General features: G+C 40.8%; 1 protein-coding gene across 2 annotated transcripts in view; it reads right to left on the reverse strand.

Moving 5' to 3' along the window:
* The window catches only part of NEDD9 (neural precursor cell expressed, developmentally down-regulated 9), a 39,264-nt gene that overhangs the window by 751 nt on the left and 23,809 nt on the right, over nt 1-14,704 (reverse strand). The window contains exons 3-6 of one of the 2 annotated variants that reach the window (XM_026064259.1): nt 5,160-5,261; nt 3,880-3,981; nt 2,203-3,429; nt 1,770-1,859 (exon numbers count right to left, since the gene is read on the reverse strand). In XM_026064259.1, coding sequence (XP_025920044.1) covers nt 1,770-1,859; nt 2,203-3,429; nt 3,880-3,981; nt 5,160-5,261 — 1,521 coding nt within the window. The remainder of the gene's footprint in view (nt 1-1,769; nt 1,860-2,202; nt 3,430-3,879; nt 3,982-5,159; nt 5,262-14,704) is intronic. The other variant, XM_026064260.1, reaches the window with a different exon arrangement.

A 14,704-nucleotide genomic window follows, 5' to 3' on the forward strand; every position in this document is an offset into this window, starting at 1 on the left:
AGCATGATCTCTGTTAGCTTTAGCACATCTGAAAGGTAGACAAGTTAAATTTTTCAGGCCCCCTCTGAGTTAGTAAGAGAGCAAGTCACCTCCAATAACTTACATTTAAAACCACTATTTACCCCTCCCTATACTAGTTATGTATCTATCATGCTTTGACTCTAAAGGGAGTCTAGGCAAGCAGAACAGACTAGACACACCTAGCTTTTGGACAAACATCTAGCATGTGCCAACATGTAAATGACTTTGCAGGGACACATTACATACACGTATATTTATATGTCTATATAATTATTACATATTACAATTACACTGTATGCCCCAAAACAACACTGGCTATCCTAGATTCACCTTATGCCACTCTATATGTTTTATGAGCTTTTATGTTGGGGAATGAGGGGTAATCAAGTACTTCGGTTACCATAAATCTAAATACACAGAGCTCAGAGGACAGCCCCCCCTCTAAAATACTTTATCTGTGTTTAAAAACCTCTGGAATTTGCAGGCTGTTGTTCATTTGAAATACTCTGAAATTATAAACAAGACAGATGTGTCCAAGTGACAATGCCACATTTGCAATCTTTAAAAAGCTGCCACCTCTGTGGGATCTTGAGATGGCAAACCTTTAACTTTCAACTCCTTATTCCTTTTAAAGCAAACAAAAACACATTGGAAATTAAAGACAGAACAGTTACATTTAAGCGATGATAAAGCTAAAGTCATATGTTCGGAAGGCAGGAAATGCMAAACATTAGGGGTCTCTTATCACCACTATCCCCACTGCACTACACAAATGGAACGTTCTCAGCTCTTTAGTTTGTCCCATGTGTAATCTTCTGCCATACAAAATGGCAACAACATATTGATGAATTACTGTCACAGTGACAAACCTCAATCTTACACTACCTGCCTTTTTAGCATTCAAAATGATGCGAAGGGCATAGGATTTAAGTTAATGGTACTGACATTCACTGAGCGGATGTGCAGGCAGCACACGTATTCAGTGCGGTCCCATGATTAAGGCACTAGATTGCAGGTCAGAAAAGCCAAATTCTCAAGTTGGCTTTGTGATTGACTGACTGTGAGATGTTATAAAAGTCTGTTTTTCCCATCTGTGGTAAAGTTTTGGAGACAGAGACTGCTTTTTATTACACGTATGCACTGGGCCCACCACAGTGGTGCATTATAATAAAAAATAATTAGTCTCTTAAACTGAGATGGTTGGAAATTGTTTTCAAGGGAAAGGCTTTTTCCTGCCACAAGAGATGTCATTCCAAACAGTGAGAGCTGTGGCTCTGCTTCCACTCAGTTACTAAGTGGCAGCAAGTAAATGAACATGGCAAAGATGCTGATTTTCAGGCCAGCTAATTTGCGATACATACTCAAGCTTTCTTTGGCATAAGCAATGACTGACACAGATGCATAGGGCTAGGAAGGTGCTGTAACCTTGACGCTTGCCACTTCCAATTTGGAGCGTGACAGTGCATGTCCTTGTCCTTTGCAGTACTAAATCCATCAACGGTGGAGCTTGGCTGGCACAAATTTTGCTTGGAAAGAAACTAGCCCGGGGCCACTGTTTAGCCAAGACCCAATACCTGCCATCTTCACTTTCCGACTGTGTGTTCTGGCACTCCTGCACACCTCATAGCCATATTACTAGTAGCTACACACTGTTAAGAGAAGGGCCCTTCCTGCTGCATTTGACCAGTACTCCTCATGTACAAAGCACACTGCAATTCGATATGATCATTTTGCCTGACCAAACGCACCTGATGGTGCTCTAGCTCCGTTTTGCTCTGCTTGATGATATTTTCTTTTTCCAGCAGCTCCTTCTGTTGTCTTTCAAACTCTTCTTTCCCCTGTTTTGCATAACATAAAAAGACACTGTGTTAAATCAAAACTGCCTCTGACTTTAACAACTTGTAAATTGACTAGCAGGCTTTTTTGTATTGGCTCTTTCACTGGTAGTGCAACCTTGAGAGTAGGGAGAAGAAAAGGATAGTGTGGTAGAGGCAAAAGGTTATTGCTATTATGTATGCAACAGTCCTATTTGACAGCAAGTAATCACTCTGGTGAAATTACTCTTGAATGTGTATTAGTGCGACAATCTGATTGCTACTTTTCTGCAAACAGCACTCGCAAAATGAAGCACCAACAACTCTTACTTTGCCTTGAGCAGAACAAGGTGTCTGATTTACCTACCTGCAGGTGAACATAATCATAGTCATCCATCCAGCTCTTTTCTGAGCTCTCACTAGTGGTACTGTGAGGGTGCTGACCTTTACTCAGGAGCGGGGAAAGGGAGTTACAGTGGTTCTGTGTTTTCTCTCCATGTTGCTGCATATGAGGGTTGTTATAGATGTATTCGGGAGCGTTCAGGATGTTCTCTGGTACATTCCTGAAACGTGAGCTGCTAACCGCCTGTTTGAAGAGGACTTCTGCATTGATGCTGATGGTGGTGGTCAGTTGCTTGGCATCATCTGGGACTGTCCTTGCCACCATAACAAATCGATCCAGGTCATCACACTTGTTCTGCAGTCTGTTGACAGCTAGGACATTCAAAGACCAGCTGTAGCTGTTCAAGTCATGGCTAGTTTGGGTGAGGATCTGGTGAGAGTCCTCCAGCCTCTGCACTTCCCTCCTCATTTTGTTATAGAGGCTGACCTCAGACAGACAGGAAGCATTGGCTGCTGATCCTTTCGCAAACTGAAGGTACTCCAACAGCGACTGCCCTACCTTATCCACAGCAGTACGAACTTCGTTGATGTGTTTCTCCATATATCCATAAGACCGCCAGTCTGCAGTAACGAAGGCCATGAGGTTATTGACAGCTGCCTCACTCATCTGCTGAAGGCCATAAAGCCTCTCTATAGCAGTATCTGGATCAAGGATTAGTCTTTTGTCTTGTACAGTTGATGCTGAGAAAGAAGAGTCCTTTGATGTTGTTGAAGATGTGGACATGTTACTCTTGGTACTTCCTGTGCTGGAGAAAGACAACCTATTTATCCCATCAGTCACATCCTGTAATCCTTTAGTCTCTTGTAGAATTGGTGGTGGCACATCATATACACCTTCTCTTCCTTCTGAGATTAGACTTTCACTTAATCCTGTCTGTTGTCCTGGAAAGGCAATTCCCCGTGGGGTATCATATACATCTTTCTGAGGTGCAATTTGCTGTCCGAGAAATTGGTTTTGATGGTTCACAGGGATGTCATACACACTCTGTTTGTGTGACACTCCATCAGTTGATAAAAGGCCCTCAGAAGAAAATTTCTTACTAAGTTCTTTCCCAGTTGCTTTGGTGATGGGAGGAGGAATATCATATATTCCTTCTGGTCTTGCATTGTGGCCCARTGGAGACGAAAAATCCTGCAAATTTTCCCTCAGGCCTGTATCATCTCGGCATGCAGATGGAGGTGTAGCATAGTTCTGAAACACAGAAAGCAAACCATGAGCCTCTGACTAGAACAGTAAAATAATTTACATCTTCCATATGGTCAATAAAATACTGGGATGGAAGATCTGCCATTGAGTTTCATCGAGTCAGATATTTATCCTGAGTTTGACAGAGGGTCAGTTTTAATCTTACTTATTAACGTTCATCTTGATGCAAATTCTCCTAAGCAGCAAAATCTCAAAAAGGCAGTATGCTGCCACAAAAATAACCTAGTTCTAATTACTAAGTCACGCTCCATAAGGTTAGGAATTCTGACACAAAGCTTCGCTTCATCTGTTTTACTAAACAGCTTAAAAGCCTAAGGAAATATTTAAAGTATTGAACCTCCTTCTCCTTCACGATCATACATGAACTCTTTGTTTAAACAAATCTTTGGTCAGACATGAAAATACAGCATCCTGTGGAAACAGCATGACACTTACCCCTTTGGCAGATGGTATATCATAGACTCCTAACGCTTTTGCTTCTCCCATGGGAACTGGATATGCAGGCCCCTTAGCCAATGCTGGGGGAATGTCATATATCTAAAGAAAGAATAAATGTGTTACAGAAACAAGTTACGTCATAAGAGCTCTGATCTCAGATGAGTTTTTTGGTTTCYGTGTTTCCTCTCAAACAGCAGGAAGATCATTGGGGGTGTGCAGCTTTGTTTCATATGGGAGACTTGCTTGGATTTGCCTGGTATTTTGAGCACTCAGGAAGAACTACACTTTTGCTAGGTGGAGAGATGAAGCCAGGGCTGACTTCCATCTCAAGGGTTAAATCAGTGCTAGTCTATTACAGGTGCCTCTTGGGGTGAACAGGGGAGCAGTATGTTCATGTGACCAAATTTGATGATACGCTCACTGACAGAGATTAGAGGGATGGAGGAATAAGCTTGTATTAGTACACACTGCTAAACTCTGAGACCAAGGCTGCTCCTGTCAGCATCACATATCTGCTTTTTYGGGTGCAGTGTGGGCTGTCTTACTGGCAGAGAGCACAGATGTTAGACGCTGCAAGTGTCCCACTTGGTGGCATGTCCTACATCACAGCGGGTTCTGCGTGTGGTCTAACGCAGCCAATGTTAGTGTCTCTTACTTCAGACTTCCTAACAGTTTCAGCCATTTGGAGTCAACATGGTGTTATGTACCACTGGGCTTCAATGTTGTTTCCTAGAGGAGCTGCACTGTCAAAGAGCCATGGAGACATGCAGAGCTATTAGATAATAGGTTCTCCAAGCATTCACTCTAGATGTCCATGGTTTTGGGATCAAATGTCCAGGGGTGTTCTCCAGAACAAAGATATATTTCAATTTCAGTGACATGGTGCAGCAGATATATGGTAAAAAGAATTGCCTTCATGGTAGCTGTTCATCTAGGAAACAATTTTGCCCTTATTGAGTGAATTACTGTCAGCTAGGCAACAACAACAAAGTAAAGGAAAAAAAATTGTTCCCAGGCAACACATTTATTCTGCTCAGATATTCTGTTTTATCAAAACACAGAAAACAAATGGGACTTTGGTGTTTGGTGTGCTGCCAGATCTTATTCAACATCAAATACAACTTTGAAGTTCTGCACTCTGTGAAAAAGCCACTGCATCTAATTAAAACATATTTTATCTCTGGAATGACAGAACTTGCTCTGTTCATAAACTTCAGGTAGAAAGTTACCACCTTTTGTGCCCTGTCAATGCTGTTGGCAGTTTTATTGGTACTTACCCCTTGGAGAGGACGAACAGGGGGGATATCGTAGGTATCCTTCTGGTATTTGGAAGGGAACTCATAAACATAACCTTGTCCTGACCTGACTGGAGTTATTACCTGTAGGTTAAAAAAGAAGGGTATGAAAACATAAGTCTTTGAAGCTCTTGACATGTTTTCTCTGTAACTGTGTAAGGTTCTTGGTATAAACATTCCAGTGATATTAACTTTCAGATTTTATGGGGCAATTTTAGTAACACAAGTCTACCTATGCTTCTGACAGTTAAAAATTGCAAAATGACTATTAGTAGCTACAAAAGCACCATCTTTTCTTTCCTAACCAGTTCTGACAAGGCTGCTTGCTGGTCCTACAAGATCTCCCCTTCATCAAGCATAGATCCTGCAGCAGGGAGGAGGCCTAAGACAGCTTTGTCACTTCTTCCCATTGCCTACCCATTAGCACAGACCATGTGATGTGATGGTCACACCACCCACTGACTGAGTGAGATCAGGGCTATGAATGCCTCTGCTAATCCTAGTGAGATGTTGAGTGTCCCCACTTAAGTCTTAAAATACTCTGTACCTTACTGTTTAGGCTCTAAGAATCTTCCCCCTTTGCTTGTGGAGGTATTTCCCACCTACTCCAGCAGGATTTCTTGTGTGACTGCCCTCCAGGACAATATCCTGAAAGGCTGAGTGGGAACTGTGGCTTTGAAGATGCTTTACCTGGAAGGGCTATGCTCAAACCTACCAAAGCAGAACATTCAACTATGCTGTCTCCATCTGGTTTGTCTATATTAGTGGCTAAGAGATGGGAAATGTTAAGCCATTCTTGAAGTACACAATGTAAGAACAGTCTCTGAAAAAAGCTTAGAATTATGTTTTCTAAACCATTAACTACCATAATGACTTCAAATAAAATGTGGTCAAAAATAAATGCCTTACATCTTGGATAGCATCTGTACGGCAGAATTTCAATATAGTGTGGTACAAAAGAAACACTGTTACCTAACCCCCAGAAAGAGATGGGTTTATAGAGGAAATGCTGATATCCTAATCTCTGCCAGTGCTATTTAGCTCTAATAAGGAAATACAAATACTGCAAACCAAAGGCATAAAATGACAAATGACATAGGCCCATATAAGATGTGGTTTCATGTTCAGCTGGGGAGAATTCTGTAACAAGATTACTTAACTATCCTTGGAAATGCACGCAAGACATAAAACAATTTATGAACACATGCTCAGCAAAGATCCTGTAACAGTTTTTGCTATAAGAAATCCTAGTATCCTGGCCAAATTTCCTAGATACTTTGTTTAAGTGAGGTCTGCAGAGAAACTCCTTGATGCTAACCTGCTACCTCCTCTTTGCTATGTCAATGATGTAGGCTTTTCTTCTTTTTACTTGCTGCCCCAAATATTGCTGTGTAATCTTTGGTCCTATACCATGAAACAATCACTGTATTTCCCCCCTAAGGTGACTGTCGTATCAGTTCAGAACACAGGTCTGATKCAGTGCAAGCAACCCAAGGCAACATGCCTTGTAGCACCCGCCTTTGCACTGACTGCGCATGCCTTAGGAGAGTGAGGAACGTTCACATCTGGCAGGTCGAGGAAGATGGCATTTTTTGCAGCTGTTTTTCCTTGAGTGACCATCAGAAGACAGGGAAGAGAGGAACTGGAAGCTATATGATTTTGAGAGAATTCAGTTCACTGCCCTTGAGAGAATTCCTGCTGAATTTAGTGTGGGATTAACAGTGTTTACATACATATGAATTCTTAAAAAAAAMCCATAAAAATGTATCGAATTTATACAGATGGTTCCTTTCCCACAGTCACCTACTACATTGTAAAAAACATTTATAGAGGAACCTCTAAGAAAGTTCTCTCTTAAGTTCCTGGAAGTTTCCCACAATGGATCACCCCAGACATTATCCCTCCCAGACCACTCTCATGTAATACTGGGATTATGTTGTTTGCTTGAGGAACTTCTAACTTAATATCAGCACTCTTCCATATGCTTTTTCTGCCAGTGAGGGCTAAAGATCAGCCTAGCGTAGCCTGCAGTTTGGTTTTGGATCCTTTTTTCCTGCAGGGTGTTTCCAGTCAAATGCTTTCCACCCAATTTGGGAACAGAAGGATTTGTTTTTAAGCAGTGTTTAGTCTGAGGTTCCCTTCAGGGGTTCCGAAATTACAACCACAGTGTTGCTTCAGTAATAAGTCACTGGGTTTTTAAAAATGATCCTCCAGGAGAACAGACAACACAAAGGGAAAGCAAAGGCCTGTTTCCTGGGTAGCCCATCTCCATGAATCCTTTTGCTACTGTGAACACTGTGGCATCAAGCTGCATGCTAATGGGCAGCGAAACTGCTTGACCATCACGGAGAAAAAAGTAGACTGCTCATGGAAGGCAGACAGAGGCCCAAGGGACAACTACTGCACTGCTGAAATCCAGCTCTGCTTTAAGTACTGATTGTTGCCTTGCAGGACAAGGCCAGGAGTCGGGCTGGGTCAAGCTCCAAGAAGATGTGTATTGGTCTCTCAGTTTGAAATTGCAGTTTTGATAAACAAGAGTAAATAGCTCAGTTGTCATCTGCTTCAGGAGCTGAACTCTGTTCTAAATCCAGATTAGTGGCAAAATTTGACCAGCCCACATCCAGACCAAGTATGTGTGATGCCTCTTACAGTCCTGCAGATGATCTGTCTGCAGGGGCAATGTCCAGCACCTCGGTAGAAGCTTTACAGCCCCTCAACTCTTCAAGGTTTGCACAGCACTCAGAGATGTGCTTCTACACAGGCTCAACACTAATTGTCCTGCCTATCTCATGCCTGAACTCATTCAGGATCCAATAACACTACTACTCTCTCCTTGCTCAGAGGATGAATTTTTGTAAGCAAACTCAAAGAAAAGTCACAGGCCTCTAATATAAAAGAGGATGTGAAGCAATGCAGGTAATAAGGTTTGCACATGTAAAAACTGTTGTTGTTGTTGTTCTTATAGATAAATATAATGTTTTGCTTTTGAAATAAGCCCAAATGGCAAAACAAATGATATCCTTACGCCATGGAGTCTGGAATGGATGTGGAACAGAAGCCGCACTTGTGTTCAATTTTTATAGGAAGATCCCCCTTTCACTCTGCCATACAGTAGTATCATGCAGCTGCAGTAATTCTTGTAGCTCATCCTTAGAAACCTTTCCCATTTTTTCCAAAAAGGCTGACATGCCAAATGCTATATGAAAGGCTTAAATAATTACAAGGCTGCTGCTTTTATTTACTGTGCTGCTGTATAATCCTAAATTACCACACTTGTACTAGACTGGTCAGATGAAAGAAGCCAATTTCACTTAGTACTGCAGGACCTTTTTTATCATGTGTTTTGGCATGTTCACTTTTTTCCAAACTTGACTAATCTGAAGTGGTCACTACTCTGTTTGGGTAGAACAAGTCTCTGTCCTGGATGCTTTTGTCTGTTGTCAAAGGCAGTGAGAGGTTAAAACACTAAGTACCTGATTTTGTGGTGTGCACAGCCTGCCTGCACAGAGGACCAAGGACACAAGGTCTGAGTATTTTGCAGGGATGTGCTTAGCAGTTCTCTCTACTTAAGGTGGCATTTATTTTCCAAACAAAAATGCACTGGAGGCTTTTATGTCTGCTCCTTTTTAGGCCTCTGAAATAGTTACACAAAAGACAGAAAATAAGTTAAAAAAAAAAAAAAAGCAATACCCAGCAACAACCATGGTTTATTGACAACATGAAAGCGAACTATGGTCTCACAGTGACTCAGGTGTATTTTTCTGAATGGAAGTTTATTATCAAGCAACAACATGCTCTGAGTGATTTCATCATAAAATTCTCCATAAATGCTGAAAAGGTCTGCACTTTGTACAAGAACATTTCCCTTTGTATCCCCAGTCCTCTTCCCTTCTAACACTGTTCACTAGGTTAAACATGCCTTCTGCTGGACTGCTTTTTCCTAGTCAATTCAGAACAGAAGCTGCTCATCGCCAAAAAACATTTTGAGCAAACTTTTTGTAACAGTATTTGAAAGAATACCCATGCTAACTGATGATGTGAAAACGTAAACTATTTCTTCCGATTCTCATGCCCCCAAGGCACTAGTACCTCACATGAGAAGCCAGGACATGTTGCACTGGTTCTATTGTATGAGGAAGAGGGAGGTAGCTGGGTAGATGAAGTAAGAAAGGCACTGAAACCAAGGTTTTCAGAAGTAACTTTTGATTTGGGGTATTCACCCATAAATAGATTAAATGAACTTCCTGTTTCTGAATAGGACGCTCAGCCCTTTCTGTGTATTTTTGAACCTTTCCTTTTTTATAGTTTTGAATGTTTGATGGCAGCTTAATTTTGAAGATGGACTTCAGAAGGAAGGAGATGACTGCTAAAGAGAAGTTCCCTTCTCTCACTTCTGGAATAGGGACAGCAGCCCTGTCTGGTATTTAGGAATTTATTTCCTAAGAAATGTCACTGAACTTCAGACCATAGAAGGGTTTTTTTTTTCCTTTTACCTCKTCTGTTTTAAGAATGCCTGTGGTCATCTGGGTTTAAATAATCCTGCATTTCAAACCAGCAATTTTCCTTGTTTATGCATTAAAGGAAACAGATGGTGTTCCCACAGACTATCTAGCCCAGCATTCTCAAAACATTGTAACCACTTAATCCATGCAGAGCAACTAACAGGGACGAGGTTTGGCTCTGGTGAAACATGTAATGAACCTACTTCAAACTTTCAGTACTGAAAAACAAAGACAGTTGAACAGAAAGTTTGTTCTGTTCTTGCTGAGGACCAGGCTCTTCCAAAAGCAATTACTTGGGTCCTTTCCATTCCAAATGCATGTTCTTGACCAAGAAAAAGAGCTGAATGTGCATGTACTTTGCAAAATATTCAGCCTTGTGGTTCATTAAATCCCTCTTCCTTAAATATAAGGAAAAAAATATCTGTTTCTTCCAGGATTAAAATGGGAGTTAGGCTATAATAAAAGAACATTGCTAACTAAGGCAGTAACAAGACAGTTCTCTGCTTACTGAAGACAGGCAGAACTGTACTTTACACTGTTTAGCTAGGACAAAGGGGGAATAAACCTACTGGAGCCAACAGAATTACTCTGGATTTACACCAATATTGCGGAGGGCAGAATTTGGTCTGTTCCCATTAATAACAATGCTTGATATGCAGAATGATGGGAAAGGAGCTTCACTGAGTTTCAGAGGTGAGAAAACTGAAGCACAAGCATGTTGAACAACTTACCCCTAATCACAGGCAGGCAACAAAGCTGAGAAAGGCAGATTGCTGCTTCCCAGTATGCTGTCCTAATCCCAAGAACCTACTGACTCCTGCTAACTGCTTTTAAAATGAAAAATCAGCACTTTACAGAGGTGGAAAACAGAAGGCATGTGGATGTAGATTTTAAATATTTTTTAAATCTGGAGGAAGAGTTATACTGAAATACATTTCTTCTCATGATGCTCTCTTCTGGACCCCATGAGTAACTCTCAGTAGTGGGCATGAGTTTACAGCCATAAATTGCTGCTAATCTCAGGTACCAATCCTGTTTCTATTAAAGTCAGCTGCATCTTGCCCTGGAAACAGTCCTGCTCCAGAAGAGGCCAAGTGGTAGTGTATAAGTCTGGGCCATTAAAAAGCTTGGAGACAGGAAAGATCAATCAAAATGTAAGTAAAGAAAAATAACACAGTTTTCCTCTGTTGTGAAGTATTACTGTAAGTTTGTTTAATACAAAACTCCAGCTGTTGAAATACTGTTCCCAAGCCTCTCATAGCAGCTACCTGGGCTCTCTTAGGGTTGTCAAGAGAATGAAACTGCCAGAGAGAATATGGGGAAGCTGTAAGAGAGGGAACTGGAAAAAAAACCTGGTCCCTGCTCTCTTGAACTCCCAGGCCTTTGAAAGGCAGTGACAGGATCACTAAGCGATGCTGTATGAGACAGGGAGCCACTCTCAGCCCTTATTTCCACTTTGCTTCATGTACTTAGAAGGCAGATGTATCTATCTAAATGCCTTTTCTTGGGAACTGGTCTGGGCTAAATTGAACAGTGAGGAAGTTATATTAAAAAGAGAGTCTCTGAAGATCAAGATAATCCAGGCATTAGAAAGAACCTGGCTAGCTGTCTAAAACTCAGTCCCCTTTACAGAAAGGACACAGTGTTTCCTCTCTTCTCTTTTACAAGCAACATCAAGATTTCCAGTGACTAGCTGATAATGCACTTCCTGACAATACTACCTATCACATCACTCAGTATAGTCTGCAGTAATAAATGAGCAAAAAATATTTTATGAAGCAGTAGCGTTGACTTACTTAAACTGTGGGTTTGCTATTCATTAATTTGCTATGTATGATTATATCCAGTGTGGTTCCTAGCTGTTAGTGAGTTAAGGTTGGAGTTATGTTTTCGTATGTGCTAGAGATACTCCCACTTAATTATAGAGCTTGTTTTTGTGAGTTGTCATAGGTCTTAAGATCATCAAATCGTAAGACTTTATTTTGGCATAAATAAGGAATGAAAATCAGGCCACTAAAAATGTTTTGTCAGAGTATTTTCTGCCAACACCGAGATGTTGAACAGCCTTTTGATCAAGGCTCACGCACACTGAAGGAGAGGGGAAGAAGCCAGTAGAGACATTTCTTCTACTGTACCAGGTTTGTAGCTGAATCTATGAGTTGGTTTCTAGTGCTATGAGCCTAATGGCTACTGCAAGGCAAAAGAAAATCAACAGAAATGACTGTATTCTCTTTCTTGGGCTGACTGAGATAGCAGTTTCACTGTGTAGCAGAAAAAAATGTGAGATATCAACACACATAGTGACACCGCAGCTTTTGTACAGACTGCCTTTACTCGGTGTTCCCCTGCAAGCTTTCTCAGAAATAAGATTCAGATGTGTGTAGATAAGGAGATGTGACAAATATTACCCTGACCCAGAACTGCTTTAATTCTTGATGTTGCTTGCATCTTCAAAATGCCTGCTTATTTGCTTTTGTGGTTTATCTCCATTTTTTGCCCAAGACACTTTTCTATGAAGATCTGCTTTTGTGCTTTAACTGTAAGGACTCTGAATAGTCCTGATGTTATTGATTCACAGTGTGTTAAGTTAAAAATGCCTAACTTTGCAGGCTCAGGGCTTTAAATAGAAATTGCTTTATGTGATGATGAAATGCCCCACCTGTAGATGCCCCTTCTCAAAAAATTCCCCCATGGTATTGTAATGTGGAGGGGGGGGGGAAACCCACAAATAATATAAATGGGTGTTGCTTTTTAATTCTTTTGAGCCCAGATTATTTCAACCAGACTGACACATGTTTTGAGTTGTGAGTCTGGAAGATGTAAAGCAGAAATTGTAAAACTGATTTAAAATAAAAAATATGAGAGAAAGGAAATCATGAGCTGGCCTAGATTCAAACCATGAACCACTGTTTATGTGCGTATAGCCAACTGCTTTGCAATTAGCCTAATCAAGACTTTACAACTTTTAGTGCAACCCTTTCTTTCTTTCTTTCCATAAACCAGCACAGAACAGCAGGTTCATTAAGCTGTTTTTCAGTTCTATATTTTCTTCTCTACCTAAAATACAGCTTATCTCCTTTCCAACTATTTTTAAAGCTATAGAATTACATAAAGAACCTAATTTTCCATTAGCATAAGCAAACATGGCTGTACCGCGTGCAGTGGAACTGTGTTGATGTGCATCAGCTGTAGCTTTGGATTATGGTGTTGAATTTTTGCTTGCTGCTGGTGTTCACGATCACAAGCTAAATGCAGAAAGAGTCTTTATATGGATCTTACTGAATGAGCACTACAAAGAGGAAAAAAGCTCAACAATTTTTTCACTGACAAGATTTTACTGCTTTTTTTTTTTTTTTTTTAATGATGCTTTCATGACCTGATCCTGCTCTCACTGATGTCAACTCCGGGGCTTTCTGCCAGTTGTGTTATGAGCAGCATTTCTGCTTGCTTCAGTGGGAACAGGCTTGCTGTTGGCTGGCCTTGAACTGCAGAACTGGCTGGGAAAGGGTATTTCCTAGTTTCTAGTGGAGTCATTCTTGCTTCCAAATATCTGACAAAAAAGGTCAAACCAACACTTCTGAGGATGTGTCATTTTACGAGTGGGTAAGGAGTGAAAAAGAGAGAAGAGCAGAACATACCAGTTAGTATTATATTACCAGSAATTTTAAGAGAAGTATGAAAGAGGATACTTGTCCAAAACTCTTTTTAAGAGTTCTACCAGCACCATCGCCATGACAACTATTTATTTTAGACAGTCAATGACTTCATTGTTTCTGCATGTGTTGGCCAACAAGGCTAAGGAGCTGATGTGTTACAGTATCAGTGATACAACAGTCATGCACTTTGGAGTACTCAAATGTCTGTGGGTGGATCTAATGGAGAAAAAACCCCCGCCCCGCCAAACCCATGTGTGAAATACTTCTTCTAGTGGGGAAATGTGTACATCTCCTAAAGAGCAAAGCATTCTCTGGAAACTGTGATAAAATGTGAGTTGAAGTTTTAATTAGTGAAAAGCATGCAGGGAAACTCCACCTCAGTATTTTGGTGTCTTGTCCATGATAAATATTTAAGGTAGCTTCTTGCTTTGGTCCTCCCAGTCTGTTTACTCTTCCCATTTTAGAAAGGTTCAAACACGAGGAACCATTTGGCAAATGAACACTCTTTTCTATGCTGGTAGTACCATGACTCTCTCCTTGCAAAGACAGAAGGCTAAATTGAGGGTAGGTTCAGAGGAGAAGAGGCAATAGTGCTGGGAAAAGTAGGGCAGAAAGAGCTCTTACTGTTGTGAATGACATCAAATCCTACAGGCTCACAAACAACAAATCAGTTAGGATCAGTCCAAACAACTTGTTTCAATTCTTTTGAAGAGTTTCATCTTATTTCAGTTATTTTGTCCTTCCCATCCTGAACTTCTCCATGCAAAGTTGGGAAAACAGAAGTCTTCATTTGGGATGAAGTAGGGTGTTTCAATGACTTTTTGTTTCCCTTCAAATATTTTCTTTTTTTCATTTAAGGTACTTCTCAGAACAGACCCTCTCCTGTGAACAGTTTCAGTTTAGGTGAATAGGCACTTCCCAGCAGGGGAAAAAATGGTTGAGATAAAGCATTCCCAAACAGTTTCAATTTTGCAGGAGTGTTCTCATGGGCACAGGCAGGCCCCTTAATCACTTAGGTTGGGAACCGCATTGCTCTGAGAGAAGTAAGCAAAAGCTTCCAGCAGGTAGAAGATCAATGCAATTTGACTTACAAAGGTCCTCTGGCTCATGAGCTGTATTTTGGCTCCATTTTCATATGGGTTTCTCAGGGAAAGTGTATAGATGGGTACTCTTATTAACTGGTGTTTATATTAGCACAGCTTGTTTTGGCAAGTTTATGAGAGTAGCTCTATAGATACAGGTACTTTTTAAAGAGACGTAAACTGCATCCTCAATTGGCAGTTGCATCAATATAATAGTTATACTAGATCTCAGTAAGGATTGATTGTGCAAATTAAAAAGTTTTGATGATGACTCCCAGTTGGAATAT

The sequence above is a fragment of the Apteryx rowi genome, unplaced genomic scaffold (genome assembly GCF_003343035.1).
Source record: "Apteryx rowi isolate R43461 unplaced genomic scaffold, aptRow1 scaffold_212, whole genome shotgun sequence".
NCBI classification, from domain to species: domain Eukaryota; kingdom Metazoa; phylum Chordata; class Aves; order Apterygiformes; family Apterygidae; genus Apteryx; species Apteryx rowi.